The 22,286-nt window shown below is 41.4% G+C and overlaps 1 protein-coding gene across 1 annotated transcript in view; it reads left to right on the top strand.

Annotated features, from left to right (window-relative positions):
- Positions 1-22,040, top strand: part of LOC126412633 (bumetanide-sensitive sodium-(potassium)-chloride cotransporter-like) — a 594,798-nt gene extending 572,758 nt beyond the window's left edge. The window contains exons 18-20 of the mRNA XM_050082310.1: positions 16,465-16,622; positions 21,206-21,326; positions 21,730-22,040. Of these exons, the coding sequence (XP_049938267.1) occupies positions 16,465-16,622; positions 21,206-21,326; positions 21,730-21,865 (415 nt within the window). The 3' untranslated portion in view covers positions 21,866-22,040. The remainder of the gene's footprint in view (positions 1-16,464; positions 16,623-21,205; positions 21,327-21,729) is intronic.
- The last annotated feature ends 246 nt before the right edge of the window (positions 22,041-22,286 follow it).

Consider the following 22,286-nt stretch of genomic DNA (forward strand, 5'->3'; position numbering starts at 1 on the left):
AATACGTAATGAGACGAACTAAAATGACGCTTTTATTCAGAGACAGTAAGTACACTGAAGTCATTGCGATTTACGATGGTCCTTCTAACATTACAAACGGCGGGATATGTTTCTTCATAGGTTTTGTGATCAGAGCGGACGACAATGCACGCTCTGCGAAATGCTACAATGTTGGTTGGCAAGGAGTTCTTGTGGAAAGATGTTCCATTCCTCCACCAGCGTGGATTGTCGTTGGTGAATGTGGACGTGCTTCAATACGTCTCCCACACGTGCCCCACACATTTTCGATGGGCTGTAAGTCAGGACATCGGACAGGCCAGTATATTGACCGAATTACCTTTCGTTCCACCAGCGCCTCCACGTGCGCAGTTCGATGCGGACGCGGATTGTCACCCATAAAAATGAAGTCGGGACCGAATGCATCCCTGAAAAGACGCACATGGGGAAGGAGTACGGTGTCACAGTAACGTTGACCGATGAGTGTATGGTGCTCAAACATTCGGAGGTCAGCATGCCTATGCAACATTACACCTTCCTAGACTGTAACTCCTGGACTACCAAAACGGTCAAATCTACATCTACATACATACTCCGCAATCCACCATACGGTGCGTGGCGGAGGGTGCCTCGTACCACAACTAGCATCTTCTCTCCCTGTTCCACTCCCAAACAGAACGAGGGAAAAATGACTGCCTATATGCCTCTGTACGAGCTCTAATCTCTCTTATCTTATCTTTGTGGTGTTTCCGCGAAATGTAAGTTGGCGACAATAAAATTGTACTGCAGTCAGCCTGAAATGCTGGTTCTCTAAATTTCCTCAGTAGCGATTCACGAAAAGAACGCCTCCTTTCCTCTAGAGACTCCCACCCGAGTTCCTGAAGCATTTCCGTAACACTCGCGTGATGATCAAACCTACCAGTAACAAATCTAGCAGCCCGCCTCTGAATTGCTTCTATGTCCTCCCTCAATCCGACCTGATAGGGATCCCAAACGCTCGAGCAATACTCAAGAATAGGTCGTATTAGTGTTTTATAAGCGGTCTCCTTTGCAGATGAACCACATCTTCCCAAAATTCTACCAATGAACCGAAGACGAATATCCGCCTTCCCCACAACTGTCATTACATGCTTGTCCCACTTCATATCGCTCTGCAATGTTACGCCCAAATATTTAATCGACGTGACTGTGTCAAGCGCTACACTACTAATGGAGTATTCTAACATTACAGGATTCTTTTCCCTATTCATCTGCATTAATTTACATTTATCTATATTTAGAGTTAGCTGCCATTCTTTACACCAATCACAAATCCTGTCCAAGTCATCTCGTATCCTCCTACAGTCACTCAACGACGACACCTTCCCGTACACCACAGCATCATCAGCAAACAGCCGCACAATGCTATCCACCCTATCCAAAAGATCATTTATGTAGATAGAAAACAACAGCGGACCTACCACACTTCCCTGGGGCACTCCAGATGATACCCTCACCTCCGATGAACACTCACCATCGAGATGATTATGATGATGATTATTAGTGTTTAGGGCGCACAACAGCGAGGTTATCAGCGCCCGCCACCATCGAGAACAACGTACTGAGTTCTATTACTTAAGAAGTCTTCGAGCCACTCATATACTTGGGAACCAATCCCATATGCTCGTACCTTAGTTAGGAGTATGCAGTGGGGCACCGAGTCAAATGCTTTCCGGAAGTCAAGGAATATGGCATCCGTCTGATACCCTTCATCCATGGTTCGCAAGATATCATGTGAAAAAAGGGCGAGTTGCGTTTCGCAGGAGAGATGCTTTCTGAAGCCGTGCTGATGCATGGACAGCAACTTCTTTGTCTCAAGGAAATTCATTATATTCGAACTGAGAATATGTTCGAGAATCCTGCAACAAACCGATGTTAAGGATATTGGTCTGTAATTTTGAGGATCCGTCCTTCTACCCTTCTTATATACAGGCGTCACCTGCGCTTTTTCCAGTCGCTCGGGACTTTACGTTGGGCAAGAGATTCGCGATAAATGCAAGCTAAGTAAGGAGCCAATGCAAAACCGAATTGGAATCCCATCGGGACCTGGCGATTTATTTATTTTCAACCCATTCAGCTGCTTCACAACCCCAGGGATGTCTGTCACTATGTCCTCCATACGGGAATCTGTACGAGACTCAAACGGCGGTATGTTTGTACGATCCTCCTGCGTGAAAGATTTCTCAAATGCTAAATTTAAAATTTCAGCTTTCGTTTTGCTGTCTTCCGTTGCCAGGCCAGAATGATCAGTGAGTGACTGGATGGAAGCCTTCGACTCGCTTACCGATTTTACGTAAAACCAGAATTTCCTTGTGTTTTCAGCAAGATCTTTTGCTAAGGTATGACGGTGGTAGTGGTTGAATGCTTCGCGCATCGCTCTTTTTACAGCAGCACGAATCTCTACTAACTTTTGCCTGTCCTCATTCTCCCGACCTTTCTTGTACCGCGAGTGCAACTGCCTTTGCATCCTGAGTATTCTCCGAATTGCGCTGTTAAAGCACGGTGGGTCTTTTCCGTCCGTAACCCACTTTTTCGGCACATACTTGTCCAATGCGTGATTTACAATGTGTTTAAAATTTGCCCATAATTATTCCACGTCCATCGTACCAGAAGTAAATGAAGTCGATTCATTTACTAAATGCACCCAAGCACACCGTCGAACGTGATCGGTTTGGTAGTCCAGGTGCTACGGTGTGATGAGGCATAATATTGCATGGGACTGGTGACACTCACTATCAACGTTATTATCATACTATACTCTTTCCCCACGTCTTGTCAGGGACGTATTCGGCCCTGATTTCATTTTTATGGATGACAATGTGCGACCGCATCGAACTGCGCACGTGGAGGAGCTCTTGGAACGAGAGGATATTCGGCCATTGGACTGACCTGTCCGTACTCCCGACTTAATCCCATCGAGTACGTGTGAGACGCGTTGGGGAGACATAATGCACCTCGTCCACATGCTCCAACGGCGATTCACCAGCTGTCAACTGCGCTGGTGGAGGAGTGGAACGACCCACCACAAGAAATATTACTAACCTTGTGGCCATCACTGGGACACATGGCAGAAAATGCAACGTTATTAAGAATCATGTGTCGTCGTTAGCTCCATGGGATCATCACCAATATCAGCGTAATTGTCGTAGGACCGTTGCTATTCACAATATACATAAATGACCTTGTGGATAACATCGGAAGTTCACTGAGGCTTTTCGCGGATGATGCTGTGGTATATCGAGAGGTTGTAACAATGGAAAATTGTACTGAAATGCAGGAGGATCTGCGACGAATTGACGCACGGTGCAGGGAATGGCAATTGAATCTCAATGTAGACAAGTGTAACGTGCTGCGAATACATAGAAAGAAAGATCCCTTATCATTTAGCTACAATATAGCAGGTCAGCAACTGGAAGCAGTTAATTCCATAAATTATCTGGGAGTAGGCATTAGGAGTGATTTAAAATGGAATGATCATATAAAGTTGATCGTCGATAAAGCAGATGCCAGACTGAGATTCATTGGAAGAATCCTAAGGAAATGCAATCCGAAAACGAAGGAAGCAGGTTACAGTAGACTTGTTCGCCCAGTGCTTGAGTATTGCTCACCAGTGTGGGATCCGTACCAGATAGGGTTGATAGAAGAGGTAGAGAAGATCCAACGGAGAGCAGCGCGCTTCGTTATAGGATCATTTAGTAATCGCGAAAGCGTTACAGAGATAACAGTTAAACTCCAGTGGAAGACTTTGCAGGAGAGACGCTCAGTAGCTCGGTACGGGCTTTTGTTGAAGTTTCGAGAACATACCTTCACCGAGGAGTCAAGCAGTATATTGCTCCCTCCTACGTATATCTCGCGAAGAGACCGTGAGGATAAAATCAGAGAGATTAGAGCCCACACAGAGGCATACCGACAATCTTCCTTTCCACGAACAACGCGAGACTGGAATAGAAGGGAGAACCGATAGAGGTACTCGAAGTACCCTCCACCACACACCGTCAGGTGGCTTGCGGAGTACGGATGTAGATGTAGATGTAATTAATGTTTTTGAATAAAAGTGTCATTTCTGTTCATCTCGTTGCGTATTTCTTTCCGTTAGCTTCTGTACTATATCGTGGCAGTTCTTTCCATGTATGGTCAAAGTTTCATCGAATTATGTGCCAGTGACACATCGTTCGAAAGTGATCTGATTACTTGTTTCATCATTTCTAAAATTTCAATAAGGCTTTTTATTTATGGAGTTGTGTTCTGTCTATGCAAGTAAATGAATGGTGGTTAATGGAGTAGACAGAACACACCTCCATGAACTTTGCAGCAACTAAGGAACGACGCAAAACGAAAAGAAAAAAAATATGTTTCTGCTTACACAATCAAATGCTTTCTCACAATGAATGAACGCAATATGTGTTCCTCTATGAAAATTTTACTTTTCTATTGTCATCAAAATATTTAAAGAATGCAATATTAAATCTACCTGTACATTATGTTTTATTATTTCCACACGACTTCAGACTTCTGTCAGTTTTGTGGAGGGCTGTTAATAATAGGAAGTAGTACCATTATAGTTTATTATTATCATCAACCACCTTCGACAAGTTTAGAAAAATTTGTCCACAAAATCCTTCCAATTGAAAACTTGAATAATGTTACATTACCAGATACAACAAAACATGCGAGAGACGACGCACTGGCCTTAGATACGAAGAACTCGCAGCATTTTACAGTTGATTTTGCCTGATGTTGTTGTAACTATTAACAGACTTAATTAAACAATATTGCTCAATATTACGTCTAGAACAGATCTTTGCAGACCAGTATTCCACGAAAATATTGTAATGTGTCCAGCTGGCTTCACTCACCAAAGATAAATTTGTTCTCTCTTTATTTCATATTCGCATCACATTCCCATAGAATCTCATGAATTTGTATTTTCAAGTCGGAGAGTCAATAATCGGAACACGTATCACCTTTCGTGCCCCTAACCTTGCGAAAAAAATAAATGGCGCCAAAGCGTTTTCAGAATCAGCGGCCGATACCCTTCAGCAGATGTATCCTCTTGAGATAACCAGTGGCAATGTCTTCTCGACAGTTAGCATTTCCCATTACGTCTTTATACTACTTATCAGTGTTTTGCAATACTGCTGTCAAGAAAAGCGTATTAAGAGTCTTTCCTGTACAGATAAGAAATATACTGTACCATTTTATAATTAGCCACTTATCAGGTCCTCACGTGAAAAAAAAGACAAACAACAGCACTCCATCCCCATCGGCTTTAAAGTGCTTGTTTCATGTGCTTTAGAAAATTACGCAGAATATAGGCTATCATGTCAATCGATTGATATAATCAAATTGTGTGTAGTCCCGCTTCACAGCTATTACCATCGTAACAAAGGGTTGCTAGTGCAAAAACAATATTGCAGCTACGCTGCGGGACGTCGAATCTTCTTCACTTACATTTATTACCAAGACCTTAAGTATTTATTCGTTATTTATTGGAGTTGTAAACAAATACAATACATGGTAATTGACAAAACAAAAGATAGGAAGAATTATTAAACTACACTAATGTTGCCCAAAATTTTACAACATCAATTCCGCTCGGAACCGCGAGCAGAAGATCTCCATCTATGCAAGATGCTGGGCATAGTTGACAGACAGACCAGCTGTTCCAGTTCGTGGTATCCACGGAAAGTGCCATTTCTGGAGGTTACTCCGGGTATTCCAACTTCAGATCGAAGGCGCCTGACTGAGCTCCAAATGACCCAATTCTGTTCCTGCCCAGGTGGGAGGGTTTCCGAAAGGGGTGACCAGATTGAGTGAGTAATTGTCAAGTCGAGAAATTCACAGTTGTGTGCCTCATGTAGCTGCTATTGTTCACAACACTGAGGTGATCTCGATGAAACTTCTTCTGGACTTCATACTTGTGGCTACTGGAAAGTTCCCGTTTAATGGATGGTTTTCCTAATAAGCCTGATTAGTTCCCTTCGCATTAGCGGCTACTTCACAAAGAATAACTTGTGGCCCTACGCCTGCCGGTAGAGTTCTACAAGTGGCGTAGGTTTCAAACATCCTGTAATACGCCAACACGTTTCGTTTAGTGCCTTGCCAACTATCTACATCTACATTTATACTCCGCAAACCACCCAACGGTGTGTGGCGGAGGGCACTTTACGTGCCACTGTCATTACCTCCCTTTTCTGTTCCAGTCGCGTATGGTTCGCGGGAAGAACGACTGTCTGAAAGCCTCCGTGCGCGCTCGAATCTCTCTAATTTTACATTCGTGATCTCCTCGGGAGGTATAAGTAGAGGGAAGCAATATATTCGATACCTCATCCAGAAACGCACCCTCTCGAAACCTGGACAGCAAGCTACACCGCGATGCAGAGCGCCTCTCTTGCAGAGTCTGCCACTTGAGTTTGCTAAACATCTCCGTAACGCTATCACGGTTACCAAATAGCCCTGTGACGAAACGCGCCGCTCTTGTTTGGATCTTCTCTATCTCCTCCGTCAACCCGATCTGGTACGGATCCCACACTGATGAGCAATACTCAAGTATAGGTCGAACGAGTGTTTTGTAAGCCACCTCCTTTGTTGATGGACTACATTTTCTAAGGACTCTCCCAATGAATCTCAACCTGGTACCCGCCTTACCAACAATTAATTTTATATGATCATTCCACTTCAAATCGTTCCGCACGCATACTCCCAGATATTTTACAGAAGTAACTGCTACCAGTGTTTGTTCCGCTATCATATAATCATACAATAAAGGATCCTTCTTTCTTTGTTTGTGTTGGTAGATTTGTACCAGACTGGGAGCGCCCACTCTGAAAAATTGTAACATGTTGCTAGTGCCGTCGTTCTCAAGGTTTGCTGTCGACAGCCGCACGGTATACCAGCGGCCTTGCGGCGGATATTCAATGAAATCCTATTATTTGATCTGTCTTTTATGGGGAATACTGATTTTCATGTGTAGTAGTGCTTTTAAGATGGGTCAGGGTAGCTGTTTCGAGGTGAGCTTTTCATCTTTCATCAATGCTTAGGCTCAAGGCAGACACAAACGTTTTATCAGCTTGACACAGGTTTTTTTTTTTTTGGGCGGGGAGGGGGGAGGGTCTGGAAATATTTTAAATATTTAAAACTACGTTGAGTGAATTTCTAATCTAGTCGTTATTGCGAGAGAGAAATATAAATTTGGGATATCTGAAGGATAGCCCTTAAAATTGTGTACTTGCATCAGTTAAGAAATGCTGGTGGTGACGTAAATTACTGTCTACACCTGCATATGTACTCAGCAAATTGCTGTAGAATCTGTGGTGGGGAGTATTAATACTAGCGATTTTCTCTCTTAGTCCATTCGCGTAGTGAGTAAGAGAAAATGACTATCTATATAACTGTTTCAGCACCCTAAACTCTGTTATCTGCTTCTCCTGGTCCCTATGCGCTATATACAGGGTGTTTGAAAACGCTGTCGAAAGAGAACCATGTTACGAGTAAGAATGAAGTCAGATTTGATCAGTGCATTGTCGACGCGGAGGGAAACGTCATACAACAAAAAAATTTATCGAAAATTTTACCAGTAGATGACGCTGTGTGCCCTAACGTACATGGGGTCGGCGACAAATGACAGATGAATCGCAATACGACAGCTATGATTTGAGTTGCACATTACACCATCCGTACTGATAAACTGATCACTGGACAAATTCGGCAGTCAACATTTGTGGCACTGTTCGTTATGTAAGCCTAAGAGAGAAGGTCGCTCGCCACCGGAGGGGAAAAATCGGCTTTTAACTATCTTGAAGCCAAAACCGCATAAAAAGCAAAATGAGATCGGTTTCTAACTGTCCTGAGACTGACTCAAGACATGTTCAGTATGCTGTCCATCGTTTCCTGCCAAAAACTGAAAAAAAGCACGTTTTACTATAGATTGGGCCGGCCGGAGTGGCCGAGCGGTTCTAGGCGCTTCAGTCTGGAACCGCGCGACCGCTACGGTCGCAGATTGGAATCCTGCCTCGGGCATGGATGTGTGTGATGTGCTTAGGTTAGTTAGGTTTAAGTAGTTCTAAGTTCTAGGGGACTGATGACCTCAGATGTTAAGTACCATAGTGCTCAGAGCCATTTCACTATAGATTGGAACGTCTCGGGGGTCACTTTCAGAACGCGTTGCGCAATACATGCTTTCAATTCAACTACGTTCGTAATTGCAGCACTGAACACATCTTTCAGATAACCCCATAGGCAAAAGTCACACAGATTAAGATCAGGTGGCCAGAGTGTAGAGAAATGACGGTTGATAGTTCTAGCATTTCCGAAATGCCTCTGTAACAGCCGCTTCACTGGCTATGCAATGTGCGGAGGAGCACCATCTTTTATAAAAAAAAAGATCCTATCCACACATGCATACTGTTAAAGGGGTGGAATTCTTGGTGCGCAAAAGACTCTTACAGCGTTTACCACTGACAGTACACGTAAAAGGGCCTGCAGGACTCATCTCCTCGAAAAAATGCGGCCCTAATACAACCGATGTTGTCCATCCCCACTACACAGTCCTCTTTGCAGAATGAAATAGTGCCGGTTGATGTACGTGCGGATTCTCCGTTGCCATGTTCTACAGTTCCGCGTATTACATGTCCTTGGGGATGGAAATTGCCTTCGTCTGTCTACAAAATGTTCCATGGCTATTAATTGTCCACTTTCACGCGAACGAGAAATTCCAGAGACAACTTTTGTCTCGCTGGTAGGTCGGCAGGAAGCAACTCCTGAACATGGGTGCTTCTGTACGGATAGCAATGCAGGACGTTTCGTTGGATTTTATGCACCGTGATTGCAGGCATCTCCAACGTTCGAGCAGTTCCCTATGCACTGCATGTTTCCACAGCACCGCTTGACCCCTAATACAGTGCTGTGGCCACATCTTCGACAGACGTCGGATCAACTGCTTTACTCCCTCTGCCACGATGCACTTTAAAAGAACCTTTTTTTTCGAATTTTGTAATCATTTCCTCCAGACCCTTAGAGGACATCACACTCGTGCCTTTTTCCCTACTGTTGCTGTCTGGAACTGCATGTGCAGTAATCGCACGTGGATATCTGATGATGGATCAATTCCGAAACGCGTCGTATGAGCAATAAAGTCATTCCTCCTCTGATGTCTGACTGTTACCGTAACGCGTCAGTCAGCCTGAATTCAGAACTACTGGTTCTTATAATAATGGTCGCCTGCTCCCTTCATGACTTATGGCACATTTATATTGTTGTTGTTGTTGTTGTCTTCAGTCCAGAGATTGGTTTGATAAAGCTCTCCATGCTACTCTATCCTGTGCAAACTTCGTCTCCAAGTCACTGCTGCAACCTACGTCCTTCTGTATCTGCTTAGTGTATTCATTTCTTGGTTTCCCTCTACGATTTTTAGCCTCCTCACTGCCCTCCAGTACTAAGTTGGTGATTCCTTGATGCCTCAGAAGGTGTCCTACGAACCGATCCTTTCTTCTACTCAAGTTGTGCCACAAATTCCTCTTCTCCCCAATTCTACTCAGAACCTCCTCATTAGTTACGTGATCTACCCATCTAATCTTCAGTATACTTAAATCTATACTTGATGTCAACAAATTTCTTTTCTTCAGAAACTCTTTCCTTGCCATTTCCAGTCTACATTTTATATCCTCTCTACTTCTGCCATCATCAGTTATTTTGCTCCCAAAATAACAAAACTCATCTACTACTTTCAGTGTCTCATTTCCTAATCTTATTCTCTCATCATCACCTCATTTAATTCGACTACATTCCATTATCCTCGTTTTGCTTTTGTTGATGTTCATTTTATATCCTCCTTCCAAGACACTGTCCATTCCGTTCAACTACTCTTCCAGGTCCTTTGCTGCCTCTGACAGAATTACAATGTCATCGGCAAACCTGAAAGTTCTCGTCTCTTCTTCATGGATTTTAATTCCTACTCCAAATTTTTCTTCTGTTTCCTTTACTGCTTGCTCAGTATACAGATTGAATAACATCGGGGGATAGGCTACAAGCCTTTCTCACTCCCTTCCCAACCACTGCTTCCCTTTCATGCCCCTCGGCTCTTATAACTGCCATATGGTTTCTGTACAAATTGTAAATAGCCTTTCTTTCCCTGTATTTGACCCCTGCCACCTTCAGAATTTGAAAGAGACTATTCAGGTCAACACATTTATATTACTTTAAACATAGCTGCGCTACAGCAACGGTTCCACGTAAATCAGACTAAGAGCAGCCGACCAGTTGCAAAGGATAAAGTAATCTTTACCTAGGTTTCAATAGATATAAATCTATCTTCTTCAGAAGACGGCAGTATTATAACAACATGAAGTGATATGTCCTTATCGTTTAGGCAAACATCTGCATAGTTACATTAATCATGTGAAATATAGCCCTGAAAACAGAGTTTGTCAGACAAATAAAATAGGTACATAGAAGTTCTATGTACCTATTTTATTTGTCTGACAAACCCTGTTTTCAGGGCTATATTTTACATGATTAATGTAACTATGCAGATGTTTGCCTAAACGATAAGGACATATCACTTCATGTTGTTATAATACTGCCGTCTTCTGAAGAAGATAGATTTATATCTATTGAAACCTAGGTAAAGATTACTTTATCCTTTGCAACTGGTCGGCTGCTCTTAGTCTGATTTACATTTATATTACTAAAATTAAAACATTCTCGAAAATCTTGGAATCTTGGGACCGATATCTTGCCAGTATCAGTATCGGTAACAGGCAAAATGGTCGAGATTCTCGATTCGACGGCCGGCCGCTGTGGCCGAGCGGTTCTTGGGGCTGCGCTGTTGCTACGGTCGCAGGTTCGAATCCTGCCTCAGGCGTGGATGTGTGTGATGTCCTTAGGTTAGTTAGGTTTAAGTAGTTCTATGTCTAGGGGACTAATGACCTCAGATGTTACGTCCCATAGTGCTTAGAGCCATTTGAACAATTTATCGATTCCACGAATGGATGAACTCTTTTTATACATAATTAAGTTTCTACGCAACCCTCAGTGTGTGAACCCTACTCGCACCTGGCCAGTTTCTTTCACTTTCTTATCCCTAGACTCATATAACTGGTGTCTGATTTCTATACAAGCCATACTCGGCCCAGTCGTCTTAATGTGAGCATCTCCTATGTTCGACATCAATAATCACTCACAGACGACTGGTGGGAGCATTAGCAGTGGACGGTATATAAAGCGTGCCCAAGGGGACGCGGAAAACACTGCAGACGATGGCACGCTGCGGAACTGCGTGGTCATTGGCTTTCGAGCCAAGGGTGAAAGTATTTCCGAAACAGCTAAGTTTATAAACAGTTTGCGTGCCGCCGTGGTTAAAGTAAATCGCGCACGGCAAAATGGCTCTATCCACAACCGGCGCTGTGACAACTGTGGTATACCACCGCGGTCATAGATAACAGAGCTGAACAACGGTTGCGGAGATGGGGTACGGGCGATGTGTAACTGTTGAGCAACTGACCGCCCAGATAAAACAAGGGCTACCAACAGTGTCTCTCAAGAACCGTTCAGCGAACGTTGTTGCGAAAGGGCGTCCGCAGCAGGCGATCGGTTCATGCACCCATGCTGACTACCGTTAATCAGTGACACAGGATGGAGATTGCACCTAAATACCGCACGTGAACGTCCACTGAGTGGCAATAGGTGGCCTTTTCAGATGAAACACGTTACATCTACATCTACATCTACATGACTACTCTGCAATTCACATTTAAGTGCTCGGCAGAGGGTTCATCGAACCACAATCATACTATCTCTCTACCATTCCACTCCCGAACAGCGCGCGGGAAAAACGAACACCTAAACCTTTCTGTTCGAGCTCTGATTTCTCTTATTTTATTTTGATGATCATTCCTACCTATGTAGGTTGGGCTCAACAAAATATTTTCGCATTCGGAAGAGAAAGTTGGTGACTGAAATTTCGTAAATAGATCTCGCCGCGACGAAAAACGTCTTTGCTTTAATGACTCCCATCCCAACTCGCGTATCATATCTGACACACTCTCTCCCCTATTACGTGATAATACAAAACGAGCTCTCCTTTTTTGCACCCTTTCGATGTCCTCCGTCAGTCCCACCTGGTAAGGATCGCACACCGCGCAGCAATATTCTAACAGAGGACGAACGAGTGTAGTGTAAGCTGTCTCTTTAGTGGACTTGTTGCATCTTCTAAGTGTCCTGCCAGTGAAACGCAACCTTTGGCTCGCCTTCCTCACAATATTATCTATGTGGTCTCCCCAACTGAAGTTGTACGTAATTTTAACACCCAGGTACTTAGTTGAATTGACAGCCTTGAGAATTGTACTATTTATAGAGTAATCGAATTCCAACGGATTTCTTTTGGAACTCATGTGGATCACCTCACACTTTTTGTTATTTAGCGTCAACTGCCACCTGCCACACCATACAGCAATCTTTTCTAAATCGCTTTGCAACTGATACTGGTCTTCGGATGACCTTACTAGACGGTAAATTACAGCATCATCTGCGAACAACCTAAGAGAACTGCTCAGATTGTCACCCAAGTCATTTATATAGATCAGGAACAGCAGAGGTCCCAGGACGCTTCCCTGGGGAACACCTGATATCACTTCAGTTTTACTCGATGATTTGCCGTCTATTACTACGAACTGCGACCTTCCTGACAGGAAATAACGAATCCAGTCGCACAACTGAGACGATACCCCATAGGCCCGCAGCTTGATTAGAAGTCGCTTGTGAGGAACGGTGTCGAAAGCTTTCCATCGTAGAGATAACCGCTAGCGTGTACGGGGTGAAACGTCTGAAAGGAAACACTCTGCATACATTTTAGTCTGTGGAATGTTATCATGGCATTCCTTGGGTGGAAGGTACAAAGGATCATCACAAGTATACTTCTATGCTTGGGGACTATGTCCAACCGTGCATGCAGATTGTTTTTTCTCGACAATGCACCTTGTCACCCAGTTCGCATAGTACGTGCGTGGTCCGAAGAGCACCAGGATGAGTTTACCGCAGTCCTCTTGTCGCCAAACTCCCCGGATTTAAATTGAATGGAGAATCTGTGGGTTCACCTCGATCAGCCTGCTTGTTCCATGGATCCTCAACCGAGAAATCTACAGCAGCTGGCCACGGTACTGCAATCGGCACGGCTCCATATTCCTGTCGGTACCTTCCAGAGACCGTAACTCTCTTCCTACATTTCTCGCAGCGGTCCGCGTTGCAAAGGTTGATTACTCGTTGTTTTGACAGGTGGTCACATGACGGTAACTGAACTGCACAATGTAGACAACATTTTGCCCTCTTTATTTTATACCTGTCACCATCAGAATTTCTAAGGGTATATTACAGTTAACATTTTCAAAAGCCTATACTAAACCCACAAATGCTATTGAGGTATTTTGGGCTTAATTTAGTATATCTTCTAAGATACGTCGTAGGATAAGTATTGCCTCTTGTGTATCTACATTTCTCCGAAAACCGAATTAATCTTCCTCGACGTAGGCTTCTATAAATTTCCCGAACTTCTATAAATAATTCGAATCAGTATTTCGCAACCATGACTTAATTAAACTGATAATTTGGTAATATTTGCGTCTATCAGCACCTGCCTTCTTTGGAATAGAAATTATTGTATTTTTCTGAAAAGGCGTAATAGAAAGCCTTGGATATCACACGAGATACTGAATTTAATATTTGAAAGGAGAAAATATAGATGTGGAGCAAATGAAACAGACGAAAGGGAATACAAACATCTAAAAAGTGAGACCAAGAGGAAGTGTAAAATGGGTAAGCAGGAATAGCTAAACAACAAATGCTTCTCTATAGAAGTATTTGTAACTAGGGGAAAGATGGATACCGCCTACAAGAAGACAAAATTAGACATTTGAAGGAAAGAGAAGCAACAGTATGAATACCAACAGCTCAGATGGAAATTCGGTACTAAAGAAGAAAGGAAAGTGGAAAGATGGAAGAAATATATAGAGGGGCTATACCAGGAAAATGAAGGCAATGTTATGGGAAGGACAGAGGAAGTAGGTGAAGATGGAATGGCAGATATGATATTGCTAGAAGAATTTGAAAGAGCACTGCAAGGCCTAAGTGGAAACAAGCTCTCGGAAGTAGACAACATTCAGTCAGAACAACTGATATTCTTGGTAGAGTCAGCCTTGACGAAGGTATTCCACCTAGTATGGAAGACGCATGTGACAGCGCGAAATACTCTCAGACTTCAAGAAGAAGGTAATAATTCCAATTCTGAAGAAGGCTGTTGCTGACAGGTGTGAATATTATCAAACACTACGTGAATAAGACTTGGTTGCAAAATACTAACACAAATTGTTTACAGAAGAATGGAATTATAACCGGTAGAAGCCGATCTTGGGGAATATCGGTTAGAGTTAGGGAGCAAAGTAGAAACGCATGAGGCAATACTGATACTACGACTTATCTTAGGCAAACCTATGTTTACAGCATTTGTAGACTTGGAGAAAGCTTTTGATGATGTTGAGCGGAATGCATTCTTTGAAGTTAAGAAAGCAGCGTGGGTGAAATACAGTGACGAAAATGTTATGTGCAACAGAAAGAAGACGGCAGCTATAAGAGTCTAAGGGCGTGAAAGGGAAGCAGTGGTTGTGAAGGAATGAGACAGCGTTATAGCCTATCCCCAAAGTCTTTCGATCTATACATTAAGCAATAAGTAAAGGAAACGAAAGAAAAATTTGAGGAAGGAATTAAAGTGCAAAGAGGCGTAATAAAAACTTTGAGGTTAGCTGTTAGAGACAACGAAAGACGGAAGAGCAGTTGGACGAAATGGAAAGTGTTCTGAAAGACGAATGTAAGACGGACATACATAAAAGCAAAACTAGCGGAATGGGATGAATCTAATTAAATAATGCGATGCTGAGGGATTTAGGTTACGACATGAGACACTAAAAGTAATAGATGAGTTTTGCTAGTTGGGCAGTAAAATAACTGATGACGTTCGAGGTAGAGAGGATATAAAATGTAGACTGACAATGATAAGAAAAGCGTTGCTGAAGCAGAGAATTCTGTTAACATTCCATGCAACTATAATTATTAGGCAATCTTCTCTAAAGCTATTTATCGGGAGTGTAGCCATGAACGGAAGTGAAAAGCGTACGACAAGCAGTTAAGGCAAGAAGAAAATGGAAGCTTTTGAAATGTTATGCAATAGAGGACTGAAGATTAGATGTGTATATCCCGTAACTAATGAGAAAGTACTGAATAAAATTAGGGAGAAAAAAATTTGTGGCTTAACTTGACTAAAAGAAGGGATCGGTTGATAGGACACATTCTGAGACATAGAGGAATCCTCAGTTTAGTTTTGGAGGGAAGCGTGTGTGTGTGGTGTGTGTGTGTGTGTGTGTGTGTGTGTGTGTGTGTGTGTGTGTGTGTGTGTGTGTGTGTGTGTGCGTGGGGTGGGGGAATTAAAATGGTTAAAATGATATGTAGTAATGTGGAGAGCTGCGTCAAAAAAACTTCTTGGACGGAAGGTTCAAATGGTTCTGAGCACTATGGGACTTAACATCTATGGTCATCAGTCCCCTAGAACTTAGAACTACTTAAACCTAACTAACCTAAGGACATCACACAACACCCAGTCATCACGAGGCAGAGAAAATCCCTGACCCCGCCGGGAATCGAACCCGGGAACCCGGGCGCGGGAAGCGAGAACGCTTCCACACGACCACGAGCTGCGGACTTGGACGGAAGGCCACAACAACACGAACATTCTTCTTCGATTCTAAGGGTACTTCGCCTGTTGCATATATAATTCGCATTATATTGAATAGTTTTCCCATAGATGGTTCTGCCAAGAATGTCAATAACCCTGAAACCCAGAGGAAATGTCATCTGCTTCACATTCTCTGTTTCTTAGTAGTCGGGTTCTTTCTGTTTCTTGTCTTGCATTTACTCACATTTTAAGATATCTGCCATTCGTTACAGAAACTGGAAATTTTGCCCAAGTCTTTCTTTACGATCGTCCGAAGATGGAACACTTTTCTGGAGGCACGAACAACTCGATAGTTCCGCTGACCCCATCTGATAAAATGTTCATGTATATCGAAAACACTAGGGAGTCTGTTAGCTTTATTGGGCCACATCGTATGTTTTCATTTCTGATCAACATTCACAGTCCAGTACTAGGTTCTACTGGTCAAACGTTCTGCTTCAAACAAGTCATTTGTCTGTGGACATATCGGTACGATCCTTTTAGCGTCATACGGATAATTAGGGAATAATAAAACATCCATAAAATGATCTTATATATCCTGAATCAAGTGTTGAATGCAAATGACCTGTTGTATGTAGAACTTAAACATATACATTTAACGTGCACTTATCATTCTAATACAAAAACTTTATAATTAAAATGTTCTGTCACAGTTTAGCTGCGCTCCTGTCAAAATTCCGAATCGACTACAGCGATGTGGTCGTGATACCGAACATCACTCAGCAAGCACAAGAAAAAACAAGATTGGAATTTGAATCTCTGATCGAGAAATTCCGAATTAACAGCAGCAATGGAGAGAACTCTTCCAACGGTAAGAGCTTCTGGTTGTAATTTTACAATATCACAACACAAAGGATACTACTCTAACATTTTAAAGAAACTCTCTAGAGTCTAATTAAAAAGATAAATAAACTATGAGTTTATGGTTCTGTGAGTCCATCATTATGAGCAGGTTCCTCAAAAAATACATCTACTACGCATATATTGCATATTCATAGTAACCAACCATTAGCAACTAAGAAAAAAAATTTTTTTTTAAATCTGGTATAGTTATTTCAGATGTTTTACATTTAAATAAAAATACACGATTTGGAGCTTATTTAACAATTCATTTAAGCCACTTTTACCTTTTGTCATTCAAAGTATCACACTGAAACAAAATTAGTAAGTGAACTATTTACTTTGATACGCCGTGCCAAATACATGGGACCGAACGCCATCTCCTGTGAGATTAATATCGAGATATGTAACTCCACCATTAGACCTATTGGTATCAATAGCGCAGAAATATGGGAGTTCAGGAAAGCAGATAGAGACAATCCTGACTTCTTTGAAAGAAAGATGATCACATGAATACTGGGTCCAATCAAAGATGGGAAAGAGTGGAGACAGCGGGAAAATGGAGGTAAATGTGGCATGGCAGAATGTCAGAGGATCACAAATATGTTCAGGAGCCCCTAATCAACTGAGTTAGCCATGAGATATGAGTAACGGGTGCGCTATGCCAAGAGCTATAACGGAGGGACTGCCCTCACGAGTTTTTAAAAGATTCAAACGAGCTGGACATTGAAGGACAGTGTTAAAAGGAAAGTTTTAAATTGACATAGATGGCAACTTCAGGTAATGCGTGGTTTTCACAGCCGATGATCCTTGTATGATGGTTTGGTGATGATGACGATGATGATGATGATAATGTGTGCACTCCCGATCATCTTGAAGGGAATCGTTGAGGGAATTAGGCATTATAGCTGTATATATGCATAAAATTTATAGTGAAAAATGCATTACAGGTCACGAGGAATAATGGTGTCAATAATTACATTATTAGGAAAAGACGGCAGTCAAGCAATAAAAGAGTGAATGATGCTGCTTCCAAAGTCTTTCATCAGTTGCTTAATGATAAAAGATCTGGCAGACGGAAACATTAAATTTGTAAGCAATCTGAAAAAGTGTGCCGTGGTTAACTCGTATTCTATGGAAAAATGTTGTTATGAAATTTGTTGTTCACGTAGCGAAAAACAATAAGTTACACGAGGCCTTTACCCCTGAATGCAATGAGGTATTAGCTCGTACACCCCAACCCATCATAATCCCCCTCCCCCCCCCCCCCCAACTCACAATCATCAACTTCAGTTCCTAAGTAAATTTTAGAATTAAAAATAATTTTCTTTGAACACTTTAACCTGTAAATTGACGAAATTGAATGACAGAGTATTTAGTTTTTTAGGTTTTTTTATTAAAACCTGTACTAATGAGGCAATGACTACTGCTTATTTCGAACAACCTGTGTTTACAGAGTAACGCAGCAATTCTCGGTGCTTTGTGCGTGCTACCTACAACTTGTTCTTAGAAAAGAAGGTTAACTATCCACATTGATGGTAGACACTTGTTACATAACCTGATAACCTGATTCCTCTATATTAGTCCTCTTCCTAACTACAGATGCTTATTAACACCTTGTACTCACATTTAAATCAACCACGTTAAAAGTGTGCACTGTGCGTTACTTTTGCAAATCCCTTGATTTCGGGTCTGCTTACTTCTGAACTTTCAGTAATTGGAAGCCTTCAGGCTGTCAGTGTTTTTTGTCTGACCACTGCCACTAATAATAGTAATGTTGCGTAGGCCAGACAGCAGTGCAGCAGCCATTACATAGCTACTATGGTACTGTGCTGTCGATGTCATTTGTCTGCTGTGAAGTGAATAATGAAGAAATTTATGATCCATTGCAGGAAGTTGGAGAACGCATTTTCAAGAACAATTCTAGTATATGTGAGGTATATGTCCCAATTTTACTGCTATAGATGCATGGTAAAAAGTACAAAGTATGTGTGTATTGGTTGAACAATATGAGGAAGCTGTTGTTCACTCATTCGTTTCACAAACTGTAACCTCCACCACATTGTGTCACGCGTTAATGCTAGAATATGTAAAAAAAATTATTGGCAATTTATGTAATAGTCATTACTCTTATAAGATATTGATAATAGTAATGTTCTTTTAAAAATAGCGTTGTTTCGTAATCGAAACAAAATCGAACCCTTTTGTTTTGACCCCTCAGAAAACTACGTTTTACCCCTCAGATCGTAACTATCCCCAGTGTGGGGACCACTGACTTACACAGTTCCTTTATTTACTATTATGTAAGGTGACATGTCATTATTTAACACGTAATCATATTTAAATAAATATTATTCTACATATCTTATAGATCATCATTACAATACGTCGTACAAATTGGCAGAGTAAAATGTAACTTGTTAAACTGTACAGTCAACCAAATAAGAATATCTGTTATTATTTCATTGAAATTGAATGTTTCCGAAGTATAACAACATTCCTGTAATAACGGCTACAACGAAAGTTCGATTTCACTAATTGAACATGATATTATAAAAATATTTGCAGATCAATTCATGCACCCCAAAAATCCCTATGGATTGTTGAAGAAAGTCTGCGAGTTAGGGTACATTTTGTTTTCGTACCGAGTACAGCTGTGAAATGCAAGTTACTTTAATAGTTAAAATTCGTAGCCAACCACATCTGCACTAAACTGGATGTTTTTTTTCTTTTTGGGTAAGAATTTTCCTCTTAATGTATTTGTACCAGCATGTTCTCTATTTCACCTTATGCCCTCCTAGTTACAGTAGTCACTGCATGTTGAATAGGTGCCTAAAAAACTTTCCGAATCACTTAGAAATATCCTTAGAACACATTTCAAACTTTAATTTTATAAATAATACACCTTCTTATTCCATTTTTAAATGATGACATCCATTTTTTATCTCATGCAGTTTTTTTTCTAAACTTAAAAAAGTAAAGTTTTTTCAAATGTGAAAACATGTTCCATGGTACAGCATGGTCAATTGCCTAGGAACAAGTGTTCTATTGTAATTTAAAAGCGCTGCAAGCGAGAAAATCTTGTCAATTCTGTACTTAATAGCCTATGTGTTACATTATTACTCTACTATACACCAATGACCAGTACATGAAATAACATCAAGCAGAAGTATTATCAAAAACCTGTTACAAATTAAACACGTCTTGAAATAGGAGCTGTTGGCGACCAGTACAAATTTCTGTTTTCAAGGCACGTTAAATTATTAAGACATTAATAAAACTCAGCTGCTTTGCTAATATCACATGCTCTTTGTCAAAAGATCACCTTTCATTTCAAGGTACAAGACGGTATTCACTAACGAAGTATGGTTTAACCGTCCACAGGTTATATAATTAGTTTTAAAAATATATTAAATGTTACTTGCCACAAAGACATGTAACTGAAGAATTAACAACATATTCCAAACAGCATCAATATATTATATAATACCTAAACAAGTTGAGCTCGTAATACGAGGGCTGTCAATAAATAATTTAACATATTTTTTCTGAAAGTAGATCGGTTTTATTCACGGTTCTAATAAATGGTATTATACTTCACTCTTTTGGCTACAGAACTTCATTTTTCAACAAGCTCTCCTTTCAATGTGACGGCCTTACGCCACCTTACTGGGAAGGCCTATTTACTCGCATGACCCCACTCTATTGGTCGACGTCGGAACCAACGAGTGTGTCAGCACTCCCAAAAGAGAGGCCCAGGTGAGCAGGGAGGTGTTTGGATGCGATCCGGAGACCACCTCGAATGAGAGTATCCACTCGTTCCAACATTGCAAGAGTCGCAGATGTGTGCCTCCGGCCGGCACGAGGGAGATCGGACAGGTTTGCGCGATCATGTTGCGATGATAGCAGACGCCTCGCCCAACTTCGCGTCATGCTTTTGTTCATTGTCAGCTCTTCGTAGCATCTTGAATATCTGCGATACTCAGCTTTTCCAACGAAAGATGCTCAATGACAGCTCCTGCTTGTAACGCCCCTCCGTCACAGACGTCATTTTGAAGGCTACGGATGGCGCCGTCACCAGTCAAACTTCATGAAACTATACGGGCTAAAGCGGTAATATCCCACGACGCCCCACAATGAAGTCCGCATTTTTTCAGTCGAAACTGGCCGAGAAAAAGATGTGCGCATTGCTTATTGAACGTCATTCGTATTTATAATTTTTGCACAAAACACAACGTCATGTGTAACAACTACAAAAATTGTAGAAAATGTCGGAACCTGCTTAGGGCGTATTGCGCATTCCTTCACGTGTTTCCAAAATCAGGCACTACACTGAAGTACCGACCAAAAATTAACATGCGTTCCAAGGTACACTATTTCATACGTACAACATCCTCCCCTGCTGGTGACAAAGTTCTAGTACTCGTGTAATTGCGACGATTTATTTGTAACTTTTTCCAAGTAATCTTAGTTGGTATTACCTCAATGGTGTTGAAAGCACTGAAAGCATTTCATTTTTTTGACTAATGTAAATGTAACGTATATTTGTTGCAGCCAATCAAGGGATTTACATAACTGATTCTGAGCTGTTCGCTCTAAAGGAAAAAACGAACAGACATATGAGGCTGAGAGAACTGCTGTTGGAATATTCCATCTCGTCAACTTTTGTTGTAATGTGAGTTATTACTTCTAACAATTCCAATCCCATTTCCAGATCGCTAAGTTTATTACAGTACTACGATTTATGTCAATTCATTAGCCTATTATCATTCCAGTATATGTAATTAGTTTTTTTATGTTATTTATAGAATTCAATACTGTGTCAATGTGTGCGTGACCAACTGGAAATTAGGTCTGTTTACCTGTGTTTTGCTAAAACGACTTAAGCATTTGGAAGCGCTTGGTAACTTCAAAACACCTCGTAATTTCACTAGATATCAGTACAAATGCTGCATGTTCCAATAGAAACCAGACAGCTTCCCAGGAGAAACTGATAGCTCTCTAATCGATTTGGAATGTCCTATGACGAGAAACCTTCAGAAGTACAAACTCCCAACTGATCACGAACTGTGTTTCAGGGCGCTTCCCATTCCACGGAAGGGAGTTGTGTCCGCACCTCTGTACATGGCGTGGCTGGAACTGCTGACCAGAGGAATGCCGCCGTACCTCATCCTCAGGGGAAACCAGACATCTGTCCTCACATTCTATTGTTGAAAACTTTGTTGCTAGTCCTAAAATTATAATTAGAACAAATTAATAGAGAATTTTTCGAATTCATCTGTCACATACATTATATTTGTTGCCTATTTATATTCATAACATGAAATGTACCAAATAATTACATCAAGAAATTTACTTTTGTAAATAAACTTTTTTATTTTCAAGGCTATATTTTTAAGCTTGAATGACGGAGAGCACTACTTCAGTAGTTGCAAGACAAATGCCTGTATCTTGAAAGAAACAAAGAGCGTTTCAGAGCGTCAGTCTTCTGGACATGTATTAACTGGTAGTAAAGAGGCTAGTTCTAGTGTTTTAGAGTACTATCTAAATATTCAGTAATGACACTATTGAATGATAACCCTTTCTGATAAAACATATCTTTTGCGAACACCAACCTGTCATCCACCACCAATAC

This window comes from Schistocerca serialis, chromosome 7, assembly GCF_023864345.2.
Source record: "Schistocerca serialis cubense isolate TAMUIC-IGC-003099 chromosome 7, iqSchSeri2.2, whole genome shotgun sequence".
Classification (NCBI taxonomy): Eukaryota; Metazoa; Arthropoda; class Insecta; order Orthoptera; family Acrididae; genus Schistocerca; species Schistocerca serialis.